At 44.0% G+C, this 26,175-nt stretch overlaps 1 protein-coding gene and 1 long non-coding RNA gene across 3 annotated transcripts in view; one reads left to right on the forward strand and one right to left on the reverse strand.

The window, feature by feature from the left end:
• LOC119534059 overlaps positions 1–26,175 on the reverse strand; it is a 136,757-nt gene that overhangs the window by 104,782 nt on the left and 5,800 nt on the right. The gene's annotated exons all lie outside the window — the stretch shown is intronic.
• On the forward strand, positions 9,553–25,978 carry FAM180A (family with sequence similarity 180 member A). The gene is made up of 3 exons (XM_037836091.1): positions 9,553–9,848; positions 21,661–21,761; positions 23,328–25,978. The coding sequence occupies exons 1-3, from the start codon at positions 9,773–9,775 to the stop codon at positions 23,670–23,672; spliced, it is 522 nt and encodes a 173-aa protein (XP_037692019.1). The 5' UTR covers positions 9,553–9,772; the 3' UTR covers positions 23,673–25,978.

Genomic DNA, 26,175 nt, shown 5'->3' on the forward strand with positions numbered 1-26,175 from the left:
CTGCTAGGATCAGGAGCCTCCTGCTCCTGCCTGGCTGTTTGTCCAGGGTCCCCAGCCCAGCCACCCATCGGCTCTGAGCACAGCCGACCAGCTAGTTACTGTAAGTTACAGCTTCATGGCATGTGTTCACATCTACTCATTAAATCCATTCTAGGTGAGTGTTGAGGGGAGAAGATGGGGTTCAACTTCAGAAACACCAACCACTGACTCTCTAAAGGCGCCACAGTGTCTGCCTTCTGTGTAATCTAGCCAAAGACCAGCCCAGATGCCCACCCCAGAGAACCTTCTATTTGGGGAAAGTTTTACTGCAATCACCTCCCACCACCATCATTGTACCTTCTCTCCAGCCCCTCCTTCCCCCACTCCCTGCCCCATACATACACACCAGTATATTAGTCAGGGTAGACCAAGCGCTGTAACAAACAGCCCCAACATCTCGGAAGACATACAATGATGGCTTATTTGCCTCTCCCATCACTATCCTACTCCCTCCCTCCTTTGTATGCTAACAGCATTTAATATCTGCTACTTTTATGAAATATTGTTGTAATTGTTAGTTTTCTTCTAATTACATGCCTTGCCTTCAAGGCCCTATTTCTTTGAGGAGCTATGCCTTGAACATTTCTGTGTGACTACGATGTCTCTCTTTACAGTTTGTAGTGCAAATTAGGTACCCCAAACCAGTCCCAGAGCACAATGCCTGAGCCCAAAAAGTTGATAATAGCAGGAAATCCAGTCTATACTCTCCAAGGCCCCAATCCCTTTGCCTTTATAAATCCAAGGACACCTGAGTTCTTACCAGTATATAGGTAGGGGGTATGGGGAGAAAATGCAAAGGAAATGAGAAGTTTGAGAGGGTCCAAGTCTTACTTAGACCTCTCTAGCTGTACCAACATCAGTGGCAGTGGCAGGCTGGTAGCAGGAGAAAAGTTTCTCTTTCCTGGGTATGCAGTGAAATAGGCCACGTGCCCCCTGGAAGCCACAACAGCGATCCCTCTGGGCTGTGCTCAGTCAAGAAAACCATGGCAAAGAACTGAATCCCTCTCCCCCAAGGATTCCTTCAGTCTACCTCCCAGGCTAAGCCAACCACAGGGGGGCTGGATGAGGGTGGGCTCCAGCAAACACCTTTGGACCCAGAACCATTATCCTCTTCCCTCCTGCCTCAATCAGGTAGATCCATCAGACTTCTCTCTCTCAAACTTCCTGGTAACTTCATTTTGGGGATCCAGTTGGTTGCCCCTCCCTGCCACTGTCCATGAGCAGAGCCAACCTGCTTTCCACCCCAATATATCTCCCTAATTCTGAATATCAGAGGAAAGGTGTCAGTAAGTCTGGTAGATTGTATTACCATTCACTAAATATTCCATTTTGCTTTCATGTAGAAGAATTATGTATCCCTGCCCTGCTGAACTCAGGAAGTGCCCAGTGACTAGCTTTAGCTATTTAATTGTGGGAGGAGCTGAAATGTGGGATTTGTGTCACTTCTGAGCAGACATTCTAAAAGCCAGTGTGTGGTTGGCCGTGACTCTTTTTTTCCCTCTGCCATGATGGGCAGCTGTGTTTCAGATAGAAGCTGCTCTCCTAGCCTAGGTCCCAGAATAAAGAACAAAATGAAGCAAAGCCAGAGCCAGCTCATGATGAATGCGTAGCATGCATAAGAAATTAACCTTTGTTTATTGTTGCTGCTCTACACCGCTGAAAACTTGGGGCTGTTTGTTAAAACAGCATAACTTCACAAATCCTGACATACAGTGAACATTCAACCCTTCCCTCACAGAAGACCTTGGGGTACCTGTGCAAATTAGGCCACCATTTCCCCAGAGCTCTTCATACCATGTGGTAGGATGAATCACGTCCCTCACAAAGACTTGTTCATGTCTTAACCCCCAGTCCTGTGGATGTGAACTCATTCATAAATAGGGTCTGCAAAGATCTGTTTAGATGAGGTCAAATTGGATCAGGCTGGGCCTTAATACTGTACAACTGGAGCCCTTATAAGCAAAGGAAATTTGTTCACAGAAGAACAAGCCAGAGGAGAAGACAGGAGACATATTGCCACAAGGATAGAGGCGGAGATTGATTGCCAGCTAACTTGTGGTATTTGTTATAGCAGCCCTGGAAAACTGAGATACTTTAAGAAGTTTCTCAAAGAAATCATTTTGCATCTTTTCTCCAGGGCTCCTGCCTGCCTTATATCTGCTTAGTAATGAGGAAGTCCTCAAAAATCTGCCCTTCTAATCCAGCCCCTACAGAAAGTGACTAACAGTTCATTTTGCTAAAGAAGAAAAATAAAAATAAAAAGAGTAATCTCTCCTAGGGCACTGCCACTACCTAAATTCTCCCCACAGTGATTTTCCCGTTGTGTGCACTAGTGAATGTCTGTTGACTGAAGAGAACTGAGATAATTCTGAGAGAAAAAATTAGCAGCATCATTAGCAAAGTTAGAAAGTCCAAGTGGTGGATGGGAATGTCCAGAATTTGTTGCAACCAAAGTTCTACGTGTTCTATGTCTCTGTTTTAGCAACCTAAAACAAAACAAAAACAAGACAAAAACTCTAGAAGCAAATAGCACAACTGAGTATTTTTAATCTGAGCAATACAAAGATCCCAGGCTGAATGAGTCGAACAAAAATGCAGTCTCTTCATTTCTCTGCCTTCCCTCAATAAGGCACTTGCATTCAGAAAGGAGATCTTGCAGTTATTTAGTCTATGCAAAGCCAAGCAGCCAAACTGATTGCATTTCAGGTATTTTGGTGACATGTAAGCACAGCTTCTGGGGCTTCACCAAAGCAGACAGGTTTTGACAGCATTTGCATTGGAAGAGGGATCTGACCCATTTTATTCATTTGGCCCATCAACTGGTGGGACTGACCTTTACTCCCCTGAATTACGGCTCTGGCTGGTGGAACTGGCAGCAACAACTGAATACTTAGGCCTCACATAGACATGAGAGCTGAATTGCCCAAATATTTCTTTTACCTGGCAGACAACACTGTCCGGAGAGGACCTCTCCATGGCTGGAGGACGTTCTGGTCTGGCCCGGTAAAGGCATACACATTCTACCGAGTCATTTATGTTGGCAACTCTTGAGGGCAGAATGACTTTTCTGCTTTGGAGGCTGGCACTTCGTAATTACAGCTGTGTTTCTGTTGTCATACCAAACTGCCTCACTTACAGCCTTAAAATAGAATTCAGCCTAAAGGTGTTGGCTGCCGAGGCACAGGGAGGCTGCACAAGACTCAGAACCTGGGTACTGAGCCAGCGAGGAGGGCTTGAAGCTAAACACAAAGGTCCTGACTGTTCAAAACCTATGACTCCTTTCTTCCTTTCTTATGACAGAAACAGAGCAGTGCCATACAATTATCTGTTTCCAAACAAGAAACAAGAGCGTCAACAAGGAGTTCTGTCTCTGTCATGCTCCGTTCATTCATTCATTCAATATTGTATGTACTTACTGGACCAGACATACTCGTCTTGCCTTCCAGATCACTCTTCCTTCTCGGCCTCCCTGCTCTGTGCCTCTGTGGATCACATCACCAGGCTCCCCTCCTTCTGGCTGCCAGGGAGGCAGGAGAAGGGGTTAGAAAGCGGGAGGGGAGAGCAGTCAGGGTATTTATTCCCCTGCTCCCTCCCTGCTGGGCCACCGTTTATATCACTTCTTTATAAATAATCTCTTCATTGGAGTCTTCTCAATTCCTTGTTGGAAGATGCCATCTGTCTCCTGCCAGGACCTTGATGCAGACCCCTAGTGCCTGACTGCCTGACTGGTAGAGAACCTACTATGCATCAGAAGCTACTGGGGATACAATGGTGAGCAAAACCTAACTTAGTCCCTGCCTTCAGAATGAAGAGCTTACAGTCTACAGTTCAATAGGCTTAATCAAAACACACAAAAGAAAGTTACAACTGTGATGAGATCCACAAAGGAGAGGTTCGGCATGCTTAACTGGAGGAGCTGCCTCAGTCAGGGAGGGCAGGAAGGGCTTGCCTGAGAGAGGGATGGCTGAGCCAAAATGTGAAGAATGAATGGAGTCAACCAGATAAAGAGAGGATCTTAAGGCCTGCTCTTGGCTAAGGGAAAAGATTTGGAAGCGTTATGTCAGGGTGTCCATATTTCTCTCCAATGGAGGGTCTATTTTTATTCATATCCCATGCCATGAGTGACTCCTCTTTCCAAAAAGAATTTATAATGTCTCTCATTCCCATAGTTACAGATCACAACAGAGAACCCAGAGGCAGAAAAGAGCACTCAAATTAGAGTGCAAGAAGCCTTTCCCCCGGCTAATACTCAAATAGCATCAGGCATGACACAGAGGGCATGGGTGGGAGCAAACCCGCCTAGAGAACAGGCAGTAAGGATGCCCAGGCCCCACCTCATCCTCTACATTTCTATCACTGAAATCATAATGATCCCTGAAATCAGCGCATCCTCCTGGGTTCTCAGTTGCAGCTGCTGGACACCCCAGAACTTCTTGTCTCCTCCTTCTCTCCCACCCTCATCTTCTCCTCTGAGAAATCACTGTGTGTTTTTGGTTTTTCTTCCTAAATCGTTCTCAAATCCATGACCTTCTCTCCTTCACTATCAACTCCTGCCCTGATTCAGGTCTCTATCATCTTTCCCTGGAACTTTGCAGCTGCTCCTTTCTTGACTGGTCTCTACCCTGTCAAATCCACTCTCAACAGCATAGCCAGTCATAAAACTTAACCATCCCACTCCCCTGGTAGGAGCCCTCCATACTGCCTATTAGCAATAGGTTACAGTCCAAGATGTTGCCTTCAGTTCATGGCTGGGCCCTGCCCTCCCCATCAACTGCCTCCCACTCTTCCCTGGCTTGGACTTTATCTTCCCACAAGACCAAACCACTTTTAGCTCCTCATAGATATCAAGCTGTTTCTCCCGGTTTTTCAGGTTGTCCCCTCCCTCATCATCCCTTCTCTCATAACTAGTTATACCCAACTTGTCCCTAAGGATTTAATTCAGATATCAATCCCTCCAAGAAGCCTGCCCTGATAGTCTACCCCCTCTCATTTGCTACCATAGGATCTTCTATCATTAAATGTACCATTATGATTTCTGAATATCTGTGGAGGTGTCTTTTTCTGCCATTAGAATGAAGGCTCTTGATGGTGGGGACTATGTTTCATTTGCCTTGATATACCTATTGCCTTGATATACCTATTGCATAGTATAGGGGTTCAGTAAATATTTGATGAATGAGTGAATGATAAATGAATAGACATAGAAGCATATCTGAATAAACCTAATTTTATCAAACACAGTAGCAATGACTTTTAAAAATCTTCAAATAATAGCAAGGGCCCTGAAAGAAGAAAGCAATCTATCCCATTGCAAACACCGGGGGACCCCGATATCATGGGATACAGGAAGGGCTAGTCTAGCCTGGAAGAAGGATCCAGACTGAGCCATAACAGAGAGACCAGATCTTGGCCAGCAGATCCTCCAACGTGGTGGGGTCACCCTTCCATTAATGTTTGAGTAAAAGGGTATCACACCCTGATTCTGTATAGAGTGGGAAACCCCATGCCCTCCCTGGGTGGCTCTGTGGTTTTTCAACGCTCTCATGGTTCCCAGTTGCTTCTTGCTACACCTGTGGCTTCTGTCAAATTTTGACACCACCAGCAAATCCTGATACTGGTATCTTTGATTTGTCCCAAGAAAACACAAACTGGGATACAGTGATTTCCCTTTAATGATGAAAGCTGAGGTGAATAGCTAAATTTTACTGAAGGTTTGAGTGTAGGAGGAGGGTTATAAGCTACCTCAAACTTGAGCATTAGATATACCTATTATTCAAATCTCCTGCTCCTCAGAATTTCTCACTGGCTGCCTCAACAAGCTCTTAGGCCCCTCCTTCGTAGCATTTCTTCTTTCCTTATGCAGAATAATTCAACCCTCCTTTTGTTGCTCCTCTCCATCACCGTTGTGTCTTAACTAGGCTAATGGCCTCCAAACGGTATTTTGCTAAATTTGAAAATAAAAGTATCTACCTAGAAGGAATTCTGCAGGCCAATTTTGAAATAATATTTTTCTCCCCATGATACTGGTCACACCAGAAGTAGGGTCACAATTTCAGCAGCAGACACTATTGCCTATCCCCATCTTCTGGTGACCCTGCCCCCTTAAAGGTCATTTCTGGGGATCCCCAGATGGTATGTCATATGTGCCCATAAACACACAAAGTGTCCCTCTCATTTCCCTCTTCCCTAGTTCCAACACAGATTCCCATGATGCACCTGGGACTCTGGGATCCAGGGTGACTCCTGCTACTGATGCCACCACAGGTACTGGCAGCCACACTGGTGCCATCTTTGGCTGGAACTTTCCACCACCACTGTATACCAAGGGTGTGCTGAAACTCCTATGGGCTTCTCAGCTATGTCCTGGCAGCACTATTTCTCTTTGTCTTAGGGAGTCAAGCGTGATCAGGAAGGAGAGGACACTCTGGTACAATCTCCCATGGATGCCCTTTGGGGGCTGGAAAGGTGTCTGCTTTTATTCATTGCTTTATCCCCAGCTCCTAGCACAGTGCCAGGCACAGAGAAAATGTTCAAAAACTAGATGGACAGAAGAATGAATGAATGAATGAATGAACAAACGAATGAATGACAAACAATGCCACTTCCATTCTGGAATAGACAGGATCTTCACCTTACCTATTACTATTACTTGGGACATGGCCCAGCACTCCCCCTGCTGCATTGTGCTTCCAACACAGAGAAACTTCTTCATTGTTGGGTTTTTTTTTTTCATCTTAGCCCCTGCTAGGTGATATATGGCAGTTTTTACCATTTAGTATTTGTGCGACCCTAATTTTTCATTCCTTCTAAGTTTCAGGTTGCCATCTATGGAATAGACTTAATTATAGTGACTACTGAATAGAATGGCTGTGAAGATTGAATGAAATAAAGTAAGGTGCATTGCCAGAACTCTGTCCATGGTAGATGTTACTAAGCTTGAACATGAGTGATGCTAACAAGAGATATACAGGTAGGTGCAATGAGAGTTCAGAGGTGAAAGTGTACTAGAAAATTATTGTCTAAAGTTGAATAACCTCGCTAAAATATTCTTTGCATAATCAATAGCTCTGGGAAGCCCTACTGCTGTAGTTTTACTTGTGCTCTATTACAAAAAGTAGTGCTACCCACTTCCTTGGGAAACTAGACATTTACTTCTTTGTGCCAAATTGTGGTATAGAAGAGAAGTCCTGGCTTATCTTATGAAATGAAATTAGTTGCAAACACATTAGTTCCCAACTCAAATCGGAGAGCTAGTCTTCAACCCAGCTTAGCTGTTAGGAGATTGGAGTTGGGTGATTTGAGCCGGCAAATGGAAAATTCCAGAACTAGTGGCCAAGATCGATGACTTCTTATCCTGGTTTCCCCACAGCCAGGCAAATCATGTCCACCTTCCCTCCTCAGCTCCTTCCTTGGTCACAGGAGTCCAGGGAGACTGGGACTTTCTCCATTTTAGCATCAAACAACAAATATTCACTGGGCAACTGCAGGGTGCTCAGTCCATGCTAAGTCCTTTGGGCAATCTTTGCAGACTTAGAAAGTATGTACAAAAAGAAAACTATTAAGCCAGAAGCAGAGAAGTAGTCAGAGCCAGTAGAACCAACCTCGTGACCAAGAGGCAGTGGTGTGCTGGGGCCAGCTCAAACGAGCTTCTGGAGCCGACTGGTAAATATTCAGAAATTTTGCAAGTCACTTACTAAACCACCAGTAGTTTGAAACTGGCCACGGTGGGAGTATTTTCACAGAGGGAATTGGCAAGCACTACAGATCACAACCTACCCCATCCCCACCAAGTTGATTTACCTGCATCCCACTAAAGGGTTCCTAAAATATCAGGCTTTGAGGCAGGCTAGGGGCGTTCTTTTGCATGCAGACTCTAAGACCACATAGACCTAGGTTAAAATTCCAGCTCCATCACCTACTAGCTGGGTGACCTTGGGCTAATTACTTAACCCCTCTGAGACTATTTCTTCATGTCTATATAGCAAACATATATTGAATACTTTTTAGGTCCAGGTATTGTTCTCAGAACTTTGTAGATATTAATTTACTTTTTCCTAACATCAATACTATGAAGAAGAAACTATTATTATCCCCCATTTTATAGATGAAGAAAATTCAGGCAGAGGAACTCAGCCAAGATGACACAAAGGCGGGCAATCTGGCTTCAGAGCCTGCCCTCTTATCTTCTAGCCCTGCAATATCCAGTATAGTAGCCACGAACCACATGTGGCCATTGAGCACTTGAAACATGGCTAGTCTGAGTGGAAATGTACTGTAAGTGTGAAATACACAGTGGATTTTGAAGATTTAGTATAAAAATGAATATAAAATAAATTTTCAATATTTTTTATATTGATTGCATGTACAGATGATCATCTTTTGGATATATTGGATTAAATAAAATGTTATTAAAATTAATTTTGTCTTTTCTTTTCTACTTTCTTTAACATGGATAGTAGAAAATTTTACATTACATTTGTGACTCACACTACATTTCTACCAAAGAGTGCTGTTCTATTCTGACATAGTAGCTTGGTGCAAATATTAAATCAGTTAATGTAAGGAGTGTACCCAGCACAGTGCCTGGAATATATTGAATACCAAATAGCTATTATTAATATTAGTGAGATCTGCAGTTTCCAAATTTTATAGTGCACAGATTTTTTTCTTTTTTCAAACCACTTTCTAGAACATAAAAGAGGACATTTTCTGATTGAAGCAGAGGAGATTCTTGAGGTCCTCTCTCCGGTGGCCTTTCACCCTGGGTGCTGCCTCCACGGGTTAAATAATCTTTAAATTTTCTGTAAGCATTAGCTTTACAAGCCTGCAACTTCAGAGAAGGTAAGGAATTGGTATTGGATAAAATGAAAGTGTCCATGGCAATACTTTTTAAATGATGGTGGAAAACCACTACCATTTTGCTTGGTCCCAGCTGTAAGCACGGCTCAGAAAGGGGGTCATCATGAATATAGACAGGGGGACTGCCGATGGGCCCCTTGATCATTACCTCACCTGTTCACACACTCAGCCCCTATGCACCATGTCATCTTGTCACGTCTGCTCCCTCACAATCTGCACCCGCCACCCATCCAGAATCTGGGGCAGGCTCTTGGCACCAACATTCCTAGGTCTAGCTCCAGGGAAGGGTAAAGAGTGACACTCAGCCACAGGCACCACGATGATTTTGCTGTCCTGAAGGTAACTCTGGGCTAAATCAACCCACTGTCTGCCAGGCAGGGCTCCCAGCTCTTCCTCCAGCCCCCGCCCCTGGCTCTGGTGTAGTTATGTGTGGACAGGGAGAGCAGCCAGCTCTGGGCCCGGCTCTCTAACAAGTTCCGCGAATCTGTTTGTTAAAGAAAAATTCCAGTGGGTGCATCCAACACATGGAACTCAAGTACAAAAATTATATTTATCCACCCCACTGCCAAGGAGATCACATGCCCCGTGAGTCACTCCAGATGTGCTCAAAAACAGAGCCTGTCTGTGGAAGCCCAGTCCCCCAATCTCCGAGAGAGTTGGATTAAGAGAGGTACGATTCCAGTCCCACCCAGGAGGAAGACTTGGGCCTCCACCCTTCTGAGCAAGGGAGAGGGCATATATTTCTGCACTTCTGAAAAGGGAAGGGTGATAAGAACTAGATCGTCTCAACCGGGAGAAACAGTACAGGCATATCTGTAGCTATTGGGGTCTCACTGGGCTTGAGACTCAATTTTTAATCTCTTGGGAGGAAAAGATGTGTTGGAAGACGTTGCTGCTTCTGCTGTTGTATTACAATGCTCAGGCTACTGAGCCCCACAGGTGGAGCAGCGGTGAGTTGGTTTTTATTTATTTGTTTGCTTCATGCTTATTATTCTTTCTTAATAAATAAAATTAGCAATTGTGGTGGGGCGACAAGTAGGGGGGAGAAAATTAGAAGCCCTGCATCTTCCTTCAATCTTGTCTGTCTATTGCTTTATGCTTCTTGACATGTTTCCCCATGTTTTTTCATTTAAAAAGTATTCCCACCATCATTTAAAAAGTATCATCATTGTAGTAGGTGATGAGAAGAATGACAGAAAAAAAAGTCAAAGCAGCTGAGGAACGTGGTCATGGTAGAGAACCCAGGGGGCATCCCTTTCTGGCATGCCAGAGCACACTCCTCTTTGCTTCAAAAAAGGTGGAGTGTCTCCCCCTAATTCCCCCCACGGGCTGCTGCAGCTGGGGCAGACCATCCGGAGAGCAGGTGCCAAGATCTTCTGCTTATAAAGATAGAATTCTGGGTGGTGGGAGGCAAAGGGCCTGAAACCCGGGGGAACCAGAGCGGGAGGTGCCTGGCCTCCCACCAGGAGTGGACACATCCTTCCAGCTAGGCAGGGTGGTCCCAGAGGCAGGCGAGACGTTCAATGAGCCGACATGCCTGCTGCTCCCACCCAGCCCTCTGCCATCCATCAGGAAAGGCAGGGGCCTCAGCAAGGTCTTTTTCCTTACTACCGCTGGCTGCCTTTCCCTGAGGGTATAGTTCCTCAGAGCTAGGGTGGCAGCTTTTCTCCATGCCCCCATGACTGGCTCTGCTTGGCAGACACTGGCAGCGCTTGAAGCTAAGTAGAATTTATCACTGTGAGGAAATGAGGAGCCCATATTTCTGACCACTCCACACCCATCTGAACTGACGTCTTTCCACTGCCTAAAGTCCACTGAGCTCTTGCTTCCAGAAAAGACGGGAGGAAGAGAGGGCTTTCTTCAAGCCAGGACTGTAGGTGTTTCTAGAGATCCAAACTAGGATGATAGCTGGCATTGCAGTATGTCCTAGTGCTGACGGACACAGTCGGGGAAGGAAGGAGCAGCCAGTGTGGAAATAGAGCAGTGAGGACCAGATGGGTCTGAGGTGGTGAAAAGCAAGCACCACAGTACTTATTTGGGCTTTTATTACCTCGTTTTAAACCTGAGATTACAGACCTGCCAATATGTAACTATTTTCCTCTTTTTCTGAAAACAGCATTGCACACAGACACACATACACACACCCCTCCATACTCATAATGTGCACAAACTGTGGGGGCTGCCCTTGGAAGCAGAGAAGAAAGAGGCTGCCACATATATCCTGTATGACACTACCCCTGTGTGACACTTGGGCATTTCTTAATTTCCCTACTGAAAAAGGGATGATAATATCCCTTCTTCCTGATGCCCAGGCCATCAGAAAGCCAAATGTGATGATGTGGCTTGTGATACAGCTTGCAAGCACTATTGCTTTAACATGAGCTACCCTGAAGTGACTCAAAAGAGTTCACTTCTGCCTCTAATTCACTGTGTGATTTCTGGCAATTCCTTAACTTCTCGGAGCTTTAGTTAGTACAGATAAAATATTAACAATAATAAAACTTAACCTCCTTGCATTGTTGTGAGGGTCAAATCCAGAAATAAAATAAAAATTAAAATGCTTTGTAAATGATGAAGGACTAAATGAATGCTAGCTATTACCTATCACTTTTAACAGTGAAAAATTTTCATTAAAGAAAGTTGGAGATTCTCAAACACAGGGTTCTGTAACAACATTCTGGGAACAACTGCTCTTGCCCCAGCACTTTATCACTACGGAAGGTCTGTTGCCAATAAGTTCAAACTCTATACAAAGACACAACCCAGTACACCTGGAATAGAGACCATTCTGAGGCAGTTGATGTAAAAATTGCTAGACCAGTGGTTCAAGTCAATATTCAGTCAATGAATGATATGGAATTGCTCCATCATCCAAAGACATCCACATAGTTTTTTTCATTTATAACTTTTTTCCAAATACGAAAGGAATATACAGTCCTTGTTATCTTGCCATCCTTCTTTTTTTTCAAGTAGGAGTCACAACCAAATAAATAACAGAGATTCCAAATGTATTGTTCTTCTACTTTCATCCTTACCTTAGCCCTACCCCAACTCCAGTCACACCTTGGAGGCAAGATTTCACTTGGGAAACAGTCTGAGATTGACCTGTTCCTGCAAGATCTTCCTCCTGCCTCCCTTCACCCCCACCCTCCAGGCTCCATCCCCCACCCCCCACCCCATGCTCCCATATGTAGAAATATAGAAAAGAAAACCCTAAGAGAATATACCCTGCTATGAGGACATCCTTTTCCCTACCATTCTACCAGCCTTCCCCTAAAAAGCACTCTCTAGGATTTTATCGTGGAAGGTAGCTTTCCATGCCAGGTTAGCCATTCCAGCCCACCAGCTTGATGACTAAGACCAATGATTCATCTGTGGCCAACCCAGGGAAGCCAGATCACCACACACACGTGGCCCAGTTCCTGGTACAGGTCCTGCAGCCCTTCAGAGAGGGAGGGGAGGGGTAGCCAGCCTTTAGGAAAAAAGAAATATATATATATGTCAATTAATATAAATTAAATAAATATCTATGTTTAAGTTCAATACACATAAATTATTTTTTAAGTCAGTTAATAAGGGGAAGGACAGCCCTCCAGTTATTTGGTGGAATTTATGTAATTCCAGGTGTTCATTCAGGTGTGCGTGTTTGCAGTCAAGAATGCTCCGTGAAGGGAAGGGCATGTAGGTGGTGATCAGTAACTACTGACTGACTAGCTGAACTAGCATTCACTGAGTACGCTGTTGTACAGCCACCCCATTTACTCCAAGGTAACTCCACAAGGCAGGTCTTGGTCTGACCATTTGTGGGTAACAAAGCTAGAGCGGAGTTAGGGGGGAATTGAGGGAGGTAAATGGGCCCAAGATCTCCCAGCTGGAAGGGTGTGAACTGGATTTCAACCCCAGGTTGTTCTGACATCAGAGTCTCGCTGTCCTCATTCATCCCCTCTTCCTCCCTCAGGTGCACCCCCTGCTTCCCAGCAACCCCGGGCTCCCTCTGTGTGGTGGGCATTCTGGCCAAAGGTTGCCAACTCATAGCAGCCCTTTCCGAAGCACTCACATCTCCCTGTGCACACCCAGAGGAACCTAATACATAGGGCCAAGACCCTGGCTCGCTCAGAGTAGCACTGTGTTTCCAAAGACCTGGCTCAGAAGCAAGAGAGTAAATGACATCAGTAGGAGCTGGCAAAAGATCTTTCCTAAATGAGGGCTTTTCCTTTCTACACCCACTGTTATTTCCATACAGTTGTTTCAATTGATTCATTAGAAATATGGCTATAAGGATTTATATGGTCTGCAGTTTGAATCCTTTCCAACAAGACTCTCTGGGACCAATAGCATGCATAGCTAAGCAGAAAGTGCAGTTACCCTTAGTACTATTCTGTTATATTGATTATATTAAGCACATGGGATGAAAGAAGGAGATTTTTATCCCAGATTATACAAAGGTGAAAAGAAGATCATGCTACAAAGCAAAGACAGGCTCCTCTACTTGAGGAGTCTTTCAGCTGAATGTCTAGTCAAGAAGGACATAGGCTTGGGGGAGACAGGCAGTGGCCTTTTCTGAGATAAATTTAAAGAAGCCTCTTCCAGACTGGAACAGGGACTCCTCAGAAATAAGGGGAGGGTGTGGTGGAAGCAGGAATAAACAACTACTTTCTGATTGTTCCAGAAACTAGAGCTGCAAGTAAGTTCTAGAATCACCCTATTAAAAAGAGAAGGCTCTAGTGAAGCACTGTGTGAAAAGAATGGAGATTAGTGATAAGGGTAATTAATGTGCTTCCATGGGATCGTTCATTCATTCATTCATTCAACAAACCACAATGAGCCCAGTGCTAGGCACTGGAAATATAGCCATGAACAAAACAGACAAAATCCCATGCTCCTGCAGGGCTGACATTCTAGAAAGGGGAGACAGGCAATAAATACATAGATAAATAAATTATGTGTTTTTTTTGGATGGTGATACATGCTACAAAGACAAAGTAGGAATGGAGGATAGAGAGTGTAGAGGCTTATGATATCAAATAAGGTGGTCTCGCTGAGAAAGTGACTAAAGACTTGAGAAAGCTGAGGGAGTCAGCCATGCAGTATCTGGGGGAAGAATATTCCAGGCACAAGGAAAAGCAATTCAAAGGCACTGTGTGAAGCATGCCTGATGTGCTCATGGAACGGAGAGGGGACGTGTGGCTGGAGTGGCATGCATGTGTGCTATCAGGAGATCAAGTCATGTAGGACCTGGTAGCCATTTGTAGATCTTTGGCTCTTACTCTAAGATGGAAAGCCATCAAGGGCTCTGGGCAAAAGAGTGACATTGTCTGACCTACATTTTCACTGAATTGCTTTAGTTGCTGTGTTCAGACTAGAACAAGGGCAAAGAACAAAAATGGAAGCAGGGACACCATGAGGAGAGATGCTAAGACTTGGACCAGGGGTTTAGCAGGAATGTGGTGAGAAGCAGCCAGATTCCAGATATATTTTGAAGGTAGCACCAACAAGATTTGCTGACTGATTGGATACAGGTAGTGAAAAAAGGAGAAAAGTCAAAGATGACTCAAAGGATTTCAGCTTGGGCAACTGAGAGAATGGAATTACCACTAACTGAAATGGGGAAGACTGCAGATGCTCTATGTGTGTGTGTTTGCGTGTGTGTGTGTGTGTGTGTGTGTGTGTGTGTGTGTGTGTGTGTTGGCTGTGGGAGGATCAGTAGTTATAGTTATTAAAAATCCAAAAGGAGATTACGAAAGGTGGTTGGATATAGGAGTCTAGAAGTCTGGCCTGGAAATACAAAGTTGAGAGTCAGTATGGAAATGAATATAGCTAGAAGAAAGAAAAGAGCCAAAGACTGAGGCCAGTAAGAGCCTCCTCCCGAATGCCTCTTTGTTGCTCAGATGTGGCCCTCTCTCTCTAGCTAAGCCAACTTGAAAGGTGAAATCACTGTCCTCCCCACTACGTGGGATCAGACACCCAGGGGAGTGAATCTCCCTGGCAACATGGAATATGACTCCCGGGGAGGAATGTAGACCTGGCATCGTGGGACGGAGAACATCTTCTTGACCAGAAGGGGGATGTGAAAGGAAATGAAATAAGCTTCAGTGGCAGAGAGATTCCAAAAGGAGCCGAGAGGTCACTCTGGTGGGCACTCGTACGCACACTTTAGACAACCCTTTTTAGGTTCTAAAGAATTGGGGTAGCTGGTGGTGGATACCTGAAACTATCAAACTACAACCCAGAACCCATGAATCTCGAAGACAATTGTATAAAAATGTAGCTTATGAGGGGTGACAATGGGATTGGGAAAGCCATAAGGACCGCACCCTCCACTTTGTCTAGTTTATGGATGGATGAGTAGAAAAATAGGGGAAGGAAACAAACAAACAAACAGACAAAGGTACCCAGTGTTCTTTTTTACTTCAATTGCTCTTTTTCACTTTAATTATTATTCTTGTTATTTTTGTGTGTGTGCTAATGAAGGTGTCAGGGATTGATTTAGGTGATGAATGTACAACTATGTAATGGTACTGTGAACAATCGAATGTACGATTTGTTTTGTATGACTGCATGGTATGTGAATATATCTCAATAAAATGAAGATTAAAAAAAAATACAAAAAAAGAAAAAAAGACTGAGGCCAGGACACTCCAATATGAAGAGTAGATAAGAAGGAAGAGCATGCAGTGGTGTCCTGAAAGTCAAGTGAAAAGAGTGGTTCAAGGATAAGAGAATGAGCAACAGTGTCACATGCTGCCAATATCAAATCAGAGGAAGCCTAAGAATTGACTATTGCAATAAGCAACATGTGGGTCATTACTGACCTTCATAAAAGAAGTTTCATGGAATGGTGGTCAAAAGAGAAAGAAAAGACAACTTTTTATAGAATTTTGCTATAAAGTGAAAGACAGAAGTAGGATTGTGCTGAGAGGAGGGATTTCTTTTTTGAGTGGAAGAAGCAGCAACATGCTTTTATGCTGATGTGAAAAGACCCAATAGAGAGGGGGAAAAAATGCTGTAGAAAAGGTAAAAGTGCTGTAGAAATGTCTTTATAGAGAGCTTCACACCTTCATGGAAAAGTTGACTTAAGATAGGATCATGGAAACAAATCACAAGGGTAGTCAGAGTACATAGGCAAGAGGCAGGTAACTGATTTAAGGAAAGAGCAGAAGGTGTGAAACAGGCATCTAATAAAAAGGGAGAGTGAAAACAATAAGGAAATGTGGATAATTTTTGAACAGCATTTAAGGACCTGCTTGAGGTTAGTGACAACGAATTTAAAGAGATCACTTAACATGGTTGTGATTTTCTCCAACCATGTTCAGGGGCACAGGTCTAGGTGTGGAATGTGTTAAGAATTGTATTTTACCAGGGTCGTGCTTTGGCCAAGCGATTACAGAGGATCAAAGAAAGAGTGAAGGAATTGAGGATATATGCAAGAGAGTGATCACAAGGGTTGTAATTATTTGAATTTACATATTACATTATTATAAATCAAAGTTAGAGATTTTAATTTTTGTGATCAAGAATATATCAAATAAATACCAAATAAAATAATTCATTCATAATTAACTACAGAGTCCCTTCCTGTAGTTATTCAGAACTGAAGAAAGCCTAGTCCTTGGGCGAATGCACCTACAAAAAGATAGCATTGTTCACTCTATCAGTGACAGAGGGCCTTGGAGCCTGCAAGATTTGGACTTTATCACCAGTCCTATTTCATATTGGGTGGCCTAGCCTCCAAGTTTCCTTATCTAAAAAATGGGATGTTAGTGCTTACCTCACAAGGTACAGATGTGAAGCACCAAGCACACTGGCACAGAGCAGGTACTCAATAATCCATAGCTACAATTGCAACTGAGCTCCACATTTTAACAACTTTGGTTGGAGGTCCAAATGTCTCTCAACAGAAGATATGGACAGAACATACCAGAACACATGAATAATGATTTTTTGGATCCGGTTCCTGGACTAGCTTAGTACATGTGGCATAACTATTAGCAAGTGAATCACTTGCTCTGTGCTGGGAGTGTCCAATGTCTGGGAGACACTCAAGTTTCCCGGGTTGTTCATTCATCTAGGGAGGTCAAAGGAGGATGAGAGTAGCTCTCAGTTTCCTTGCCTCAGGTCATGGAGTGCCTCTTGTGGATACATTCACATCCTAAAGAAATAGCTGGAGACTGGGCTGGGTGTGAAGCTCTGAGCAGAGAAGAAAGAAACAAATTTGCCTAGCTTCACACCAAGAAAAATTTAAAAGTCAGAGTGGTTCTGACAAAAATGTCCCAGCAGCCTTCTTGTCTGAGATTCATAGCTCAAGTGGCACCTGAGATGGAGGTGGATCCCCCTCCCACTCTCTTGTCCCCTCACCTGGCTCTTCTGGCCTTCCCAGAGAAGGTATCACAGCCCCAGCCCAATAGCTGTCCAGCGGGAAGTACTCAGGTCACCCTCCTATCAGCCTGGTGAGGACTGTGCTGCCCAAAGCAGTTTACTGGTGGCTCACAGTGATGAGAGAACTGAACCTAAAATGACCTCCAGAAATTTGGAGGATGGGACAGGAAGGAGAAGAAGAAAAATCAGCAAAGCTTGAAGGAGCTCCAGGGTTTGGTCTGGTTTTGTAACACTGATTTATTTAAAAATAGCTTCTGAAATGTATATTGAGCCTGCACTCTGAGCCCAGCATTATGCCAGGCTCCAAGGTCAAGCAGGGGAAATGCAAAACCCATTCCCTCTTTCCCAGGAACTGGCAATCCTGATGAAAGTCTTCAGGGTGATATATAGCAAGATGTGAAACGTGTAGATGAATGCAGAAAGTATATGGAGATAGAGAAGGGAAGCAAAAAAAAAAAAACAAAAAAAAAAACAGTGTATGGTGGGGTTACTGGGAAAGACTACCTGGGAGACAGGGCTGTTTATCTAACGATGTAGGAGCAAGTCTAGTTTAAAGCTTTAGACATACACATCCCAGAGCTGGTCATTCCTTCTTTCAGCCATTTGCATTTCTGGCAGGGTTCAGCCTTTGTCATCATGTATAGAAACATCTGGAGTAGACTGTACCTTTTTTTACGTGAATGTTTTGAGATTGACTAGATACAGTTTATTACTCACCCACCACCTCCTGCAACTCCAGTAGACATGAGCTAATCCTCTCTAGCTTTGCCCCATTCACAGGGAATCAGATGTGGGCGGCTGATGAGCTGCTAAGATGTCTGCCGCAAGAGCTGGCTGCTCTTCCACAGCCTAAGCTGGGATAAAACTCCCCTGCACCGTGCCCAGGGGAGGCAGCTAGAGACATGTGAGGGGCGGTACCGCCAGAAGGTGGAGGTGAAAGGCAGAGGGAAGTGGTCCATCTTTAAGATTCCTGGGCTCTCCACACAGAATTTCTGAAACAATAATGGCTCCCCTCGTCTAGAGACTGAAGCTGTTTCTAACAATCTTCACCAAACTGTGTTATTATTTGAAACAATATGAGAACAAGGGCTATTGGAAACAAAAGTTTCCACTATTAAACTCAGCTTTGAATTGGGAAGCTTTTCCTACAGCTTTGAATTGGGAAGCTTTTCCTACTCAACTTTTTGAGAATTAGGGGTTCACCTGGGATGTACATGTTAAAGGGAAGTTGCTGTTCGCAGGGAAACAATTGAGTGGAGGAAGTCCAGGGCTCGGCTCCGGAAAGCCACATCCTGCCACACATAACTTCCTGGGAGCAGCCACCCAGCAACTCCACCTGCAGGGAGCAGAAAGGACTCTGTGCGTGTCACGTTCCCTCCCTGCTCCCTTCATCTACTGGGGGATGAGTTATTTTAAAGAGAACAATACCTTTAATTTCTCAATAAGAGAGAAATTCTGGGAGGAGAGTTAAAGAATTAAATCCCTCCCAGACCCTATCTTGAGAGGAGGTTTTCATCTACCCAAAGCACGTTGGGAAGAAAAGAAGTGTATGAAGAAAGAAACAGGCCACACCTTGATCTGGGACCAGCTCTGGTCCTGGGTTCATCTCCTACTTAGATGAAAGCAGAGGCGAAGTGTACCCCATCTTCATGCCTCCACCTGTAACTTCTGAGAACATGATGCTCTCGGTCTCTTTAGCTGATCCTGTAAGAGTCCATCAGATGGGAGTGAGCATTGAAATGTTTAAGGTAGAAGGGCATATGCACTTGGCTGTGGATCAGGATGACCCAACAGTGTATCAACCCTGGCTTCCCGTTGTAATCACCCAGGCAGCTTTAATAAGTACTGAGGCCTGCATTCTGCCCCAACCCCTGCCCCAGAGATGCCCATAAATTGATCTGGAGTGTGGTCTTTGGTATTAAGGTTTTTCAAAGCTCCCAGGTGATTCTAACAATCAGTCAAGGTTGAGAACCACTGGGCTAACCTGAGAACATCCACACAGTGGTGGGCAGCTGTTTTTACACAAGCCTGGCTTCAGACTTTCTCTGATTAGGACAGTGGTTCTCAGCCTTGGTTACCACTTAGAAGCACCTAGGAAGCTATTAAAATCGTTAATGTTCCAGTTATAGCCTAGGCCAATTTAATCAGAATATCTGGAGCTGGGACTCAGGCATCCATATTTTTGAAAGCTCCCTCGGTGATTCTAATGTGCAGTCAAGGTTGCAACCAGTGGCATAGGAGACACTTCCTATGCAGCATCTCCACCTGAAACCATAGGAAGAGGCAGTAAATTAATAGAGGCAAAGCCTCCTCAAGTTCTAAAATCTGTGTAGGAAATGGGCTCTTTTCTGGCAAAGAGAACCAGTTCTGCTAAAATGCCAGGCTTGGAAATATTGCTCTGGAGTTCATAGACTCCTTCCAAAATATCGTCCAGAGAAGCAGAGCTGACCACTGCCAGTCAAGTCCCCCTTCAATGCAGAGCTTTGGTCAGCCAGTGGCTCCTTCTAGAGGATACATGGGAAACCTTCCAGGCTACCCTAGGGATATAGAATCATTTATTCTGGTCCTTGAGGAACTTGCAGTATTGGTGAAAATACCATGTATTAACACGTGAGTTACTAAGATGGTAATATTATATCAAGACTACATGCCACCAGCTTTTTCTGGAAAGTGGGAGGTTTCTACCAGTGAGTTTTTCAGGAAATTTCCTTCAAAGTGAGTATTTTTCATTTTTACCCTGTTCTAGTTTGCTAATGCTGCTGGAATGCGAAACACCAATAATGGATTAGCTTTTATAAAAGGGAGTTTATTTGGTTACACAGTTACAGTCTTAGGCCATAAAGTGTCCATCAACAAAGGGTACCTTCACTGGAGAAAGGCCATTGGCATCTGGAAAACCTCTGTTAGCTGGAAAGGCACGTGGCTGGCGTCTGCTGGCTCCTAGGTTGCGTTTCAAAATGGCATTCTCCAAAATGTCTGCATCAGCTTCCAACGACCATCTTCAAAATATCTGTCTCAGCTCCAGCTAGCTATGTGCTCCTTCTGTCTGAGCTTATATAGTGCTCCAGTCAACTAAACAAGACCCATGCTGAATGGTCAGGGCCACGCCTCCATGGAAATTGTCCAACCAGAGTTATCACCTACAGTTGGGTGGGTCACATCTCCATGGACACTGAACCAACAGGTTCTAACCCAATCCACACTAATATATGTCTGCCCCCACAAGAATGCATTAAAGAATATGGCTTTTTCTGGGGGACATAAATATGCAAACCTGCACATACCCCTTCTGATGGAAATCTGTCTAAAATTATTTACACAGTTCCCTGCCTTCTTTCACAGAGGACACTGAACATAATCTAACCTCTCTTGATGGCACAGGAGCACCATTATCACCAACTAGCAGAGCCTTCATTTATGGTTATGCAAATTGTACTTTCCACAACTCCAGAGGGTGCCTCTCACCTCATAGTCACCATGGATTTTTATAGTTATTTTCACCATTTTCTGGTAGATTCCAGTCAAGTGTCTTGATAAGCAGTGTCCTTTCGCATCAGCTGGCCACAGGTCTGCCAATCATTTCTGCACAGTGCCTTGCTACTGTTGGGGTGGGTGGGGCTGTTTATAATGATTATTCCTACACTTGGTAATATTGTAATCAGGTAGTTCATAATTCTTCCTTCCCTTATACCTCTAGCAGTCCACTCATCTTCCTCAAGCAACCACTTCTAAATGCAACTGCTGAGGAGCAAAGTTGTCAGGCCATTGACTTTATATTAAATGCATTTTTAAATCAGTTGGCCATTGGGGGAAGCCTTGAGGTTGACTACATGCTCTCCTAGAGGGTAGTGTTAAGGTTTTGTGACAATTTCCCTTACTTTGTCACTTATGTTCAGATTCTTGGCTTCTATATTTTGGATGACTGGGGCAGCTAGAAGTCTTATACTCTTGACTAAAGGGGTTGTGAATAGCTATAAACCAGAATTTCATTATGACCAAGTGCTAAAATGTGGAGTACTATTAGGAAGAGTATTACTATGGAACTCGGAGTGGGGGGGGGTGACTTTTTTCTTTGCTTATATCTGTTTTGTTTTGTTTTAATATAGATTCCTAGGGTGAGATCCAGGCAGATATGTTTTTCAGAACTTTCTCAGATGATTCAGATGAGCAGCCAGGATTGAAACCACTGGTCTGAAACAGCATTTGACCCACCTGAGAGCTTTCTGGGACACTCCAGGGAAGTCTGTCCCTCTCCTCCCTTCCTGTCCACAACCATTTCAGAGTCGGTCGTTTTCAAGACCAGTCGGCTAACCTCAAGGTCAGCCTGAGGGAGAAGGCCGGTACACACACAGAGGTCTGGCAGACTCATTCTTCTGTTTCTTTCAGCTGTGCTGTTCCCTGCTGCCCATCGGCCAAAGAGATCCTCATCCATGCCATTGAACCCGATACTGCAGAATTCCCTGGAGGAAGTAGAACTGCTCTATGAGGTAGGCAGAGGGAAAGGGATCAACTCAAGTTACCCAAAAGACAATGGGCCTTCTTTATGTGTTTTGGAGAATTAACACAGACCCCTGAAAATGAATGGCCTCTGCTATCATAAAAAATGGCCTGGACTAATTTGTGGAGGTCATATAATCCTGCCCATCCCAAAGTAAGGTGTTCCTCTCACCTCATCTCCCTTCCTACATGCCATAACAGGGGGGAAATGGCATTGGAAATCACTTGAGGCAAAATCAGAGATTTAAGCTTGGGCCACAGGCTTCACTATTGACACCCAGGCACCAGAGTGCAGCAATCTTCCCAAGCAAGGGCTCTGAAGCAGGACTCCTGAGTAGATGAAGGCTAAACTAAGCTGGCTCCATGGCCCTGCATACTGTGACAGCAAGGCTGTCTCTGGCTTCCCTGTTGGCCCAGCAGAAAGCCTGGGGCCAACACTCAGGCTCTCTTCATTTGCCCCTCACACCTCCATTACTGAGACCCCACTACCTCTCCAAACCACAAGGCCAACTTCCTGACGCCACTTGGTTTGGTGCAGTGGTAAGAGCCCAGGTTCAAGAGTTGAGTTTTAGTTCTGGCTGTGCTATCCACCAACTGCATAACTGTGCATAAGCCACACTTTCTCTCTGGGCCTGAATCCGCTCAGCCATTAAAGGAGAAGATTCGACAATGACCTCCAAACTCCCCTCCCCCCACTTCCCACAGCTTTGCCCTCCTCTGACTCCTCTCACTAGAACTGACTGGGCAAGAACAACCTGCTGTATGCAAGCCAAGCAGCTGAGCCACAGGAAAGAGATTTCAAATCCTGACTAGTGGAGCAAACTAGAAATTGCATAGCCTTTGCCAAATGTTGAATGTGGGTGTCATATGAAAAGATTTGTGTTTTAGAAAGATAACAGGAGCACAGAGTGTGGATTAGAGCAGGGGAAAGATGGAGGCAGAAAGATGAGTTAGAATTCCAAATCATTCCATCAAAAGGTATTTACTGGGTTCCTCCTATGGGGCTCAGTGTGCAGGAGATGCAACATGCAAGCAACAGAGTCTGTCTCTACTATTGGGGAACAGGTGAGAGGCAAGGTCTCTGTATCTGCTTTGATGCCAAGCACAACTCTCAGCATCTTTCATGTTCTCAGTCTCTGCTTAATAATTATCTAAAATAGGTAGTCCATTTTTACAAGGTCTTTGGGGGCTAGAAGGGAAATGAAGAGGACAAGCTTGATCCTGAACACCAGAAACAATAATTGGTCACTTAAAAGTGGCTTTGTACCAGGCAGTGTATTAGCTGCTGTCTGTATTTATGTGATTTACCTCGCACGATATCTCAGTAACATAGATGTTACTAATCATTTTACAGGGGAAAAAAGTGAGGCTCAAAAAAGTTAAATTCATCCAAGGTTACACAGTAAGGGGGAAAGTGAGAACTGGAAACCAGGTCTCTTTGATTCCCAATCTCTTTCCCCAGCTGCCTCCCTAGATGAATGCAGTGATAATGAATATAATCATGTCCCCAACAGTGCCCAGCCTCATGTCTTTCCACGCCCCATGTTTCTCACCAGTTCCTCCTAGCTGAACTTGAGATCAGCCCTGACTTGAAGATCTCCATCAAGGATGAGGAGCTCGCCTCCATGCGGAAGGCCTCCGATTTCCACATCATCTGCAATGAGGTCATCCCCAAGAGCATCCCTGATATCCGCAGGCTGAGCGCCAGCCTCTCCAGCCACCCTGGTAGCCTCAAAAAAGAAGACTTTGAGAGGACAGTGTTGACCCTGGCCTATACAGCCTATCGTACAGCCCTGTCCCAAGGGCATCAGAGGGACATCTGGGCCCAGTCCCTCCTTAGCCTCTTCCAGGCCCTGAAGCATGACTTGATGCGGTCCTCAGGCCCCAGGGTGTCTCCCTGAGAGACTGGTCCATTCCAGGGCCGCGGAACAGGGAGCAGCACACACGGTAGTCCAGAATTTCTTCATTTTCTACTCCGTTTACAGAGGCCGACAACAAAACATACCTCCAGCTCAGAGTAGCAGGCATAAAATAAGTAACCCTGGTTCTCTTTCCCTTTGTAGCTTCCTGATAAACAAATTTGATGCATGTCATAGGTGAGCTGAGCTGAAACAGGCCTAGAGTGGTTCTTCAAGATGCTTCCAGAGGTGGAATCGCTTGCCTAGTAACTTCCAGAAATCTAAGATAAGCTTCAGTATGGAGCAATTTCCACAAATACCCAAGTGTAAGAACAGAGCTAGGGGAGACGTCATAGAGGTCAGCACAAGGTGAGAGATAAAAGACAGATTTGCTTTTTCCTAAGGGAACAGGATACAGGGTTGAAAGAATGTCTCTTACAACCATTCTATAGTAGAATATAAAGAAACTAGAGCCACACCCAAATGAACACAGTGTCAGTCAGTCAAAGATATACTTCTCAAATTATCCAAAAGCCATTGAGATGAACCAGTGTTTTTAAGGCCCATATGCCTTGACTTTTCTTTCCTGAAGGCTGGTCTAATACAGAAGAGAACCATGAGGGGGGCTCACAGAAATGCCACCAGTCTGAACAGTTCATTCCTTGTCTTTTGAACAGAGAAGCCAGGCTAATGCAGAGAGGGCCCTCCTACTGAAAAAGATGGTGCCAGCACCCATGCCTGTGTGCCTTAAGGTTAAAATTATTTAGCATCATCAGAGAATTAAACATTCCAAATAAACTGACTTTCAGATGACAGAATTTTACTCCTTCAAATGCCAAAACTTTCATTTTAGCAATATAGATTTGATATCTTTCTTAAACTACACAAACAGAATGCCTTAAGCTTCTTGTCAGTACCTTAAGATAATCATTTGAAATATTCTAATGAAGTAGTTGGATAAGATAATAAATTCCTTTTACTTTTGAAATGCCTACAATCATGTAACTAAATCATGCTGCAGGAGGACATCTAGATCTTAGAGGTCTGCTGAACTATTTGCACCAACGCTGAAAGGTTCCAGGCTTTGCTGATTCTGCATCCAGTCCTGAGTTTTCACATCACCTCTCTCATTGTCGGGTTATTATGTTACCAACATAACTTGCTGTGTTAGTTAGGGTTCTCTAGGGAAACAGAATCAACAAGAGATATCTGTAAATATAAGATTTTAGAAAAGTGTCTCAAGCAACTGTGGGGATGCATGAGTCCAAATTCTGTAGGGCAGGATGCACAAGTACAAATTCTGTAGGGCAGGCAGCAAGCTGGCAACTCTGATAAAGGTATTCGATACCATCCGGTGGATGATTTTCAGGACTGTCAATAGCAATGAAAGTTCATTCACCCATCAACCAAAAATTAAAGAAACTTTGCATTTATAAATCAGGACCTAAATTGATGTGGCAATCAATAACTGGGGAAAAAAACACACAAAAGATCAATGCCCTTTTTAGATTTAATGAAAACTTTTCATTTTTTCTGACTAAATTCTTCAACATTATTTTAGTCTATGTACACATTAACTTTTTGCCCAAAAAAAATTGGATGGCAATGACTTCATTTACACGCAAAATCAAATCAATGACTTCATTTACACGCAAAATCAAATAGTGTGCACACTACCACTACCACCCCAAAACTCTACTCTTTGCCCAATGAGCAGGAAAGTAGTAGTTTGGACAAAAAGAGACTTTCCCATTCTGCATCATTAATGCCATGCTGTACACAACCACAATCACAATACACTTTGGTTTTATTTCCTCTAGAATAACTTGAGGGGTGTGATGATTGTAGTGGAAATTTGCCCTTGACTTATGGAACCATTTCTACCATTTCTGTATGCCTGGAAAGTTTTAGGATCTAAAAAGTCTTCTATAGCTGACATCTTCATGGCTATGTCTGGTGTCACTCAAGAGACACTGAAAAGCATCTATATCAGAAGTTTTCATTGCTCTGTCCTCTCACCTTTAATCTAACTAAAAGAGAATCATTTAAGTGTTAAATCAGTCAGATTTACAGTTTGCTGCACATAAACTGGTCTAAGATTAGATGCTCATTAAATGCCTTTACACAGCACCTTTAACTTTCCTAACCCATTTTAATTGTCTTACATTTTTAAGCATTATATTCTGGACAACTTTTTTTTTTCTTCATCTGAAAAATGGATGGAGTCCCAAAGGAGAACTACTGGTCTTACTGTGTCACTCACCTCACCTAATTTTATTTAACAAATGTTCATTTATGCTGTAATAAAAAATGCTATGATCAATTTACTAAGTGCTCTGGAGTCTCTGTTCTCCCAGGAATTTGAAGTAGTTCATAGTTTGAACAGCAGATGTTGACTTCCACAGCTGCTTTAGGACCTCAGCATGTGGCAACTGTATCCCCAGCTGTTTATTATTATCCAGTTTCTTTAGTATTTGCAACCAAAACATCACACATGTGGTATTGT

The sequence above is a fragment of the Choloepus didactylus genome, chromosome 5, assembly GCF_015220235.1.
Source record: "Choloepus didactylus isolate mChoDid1 chromosome 5, mChoDid1.pri, whole genome shotgun sequence".
Lineage (NCBI taxonomy): Eukaryota > Metazoa > Chordata > Mammalia > Pilosa > Megalonychidae > Choloepus > Choloepus didactylus.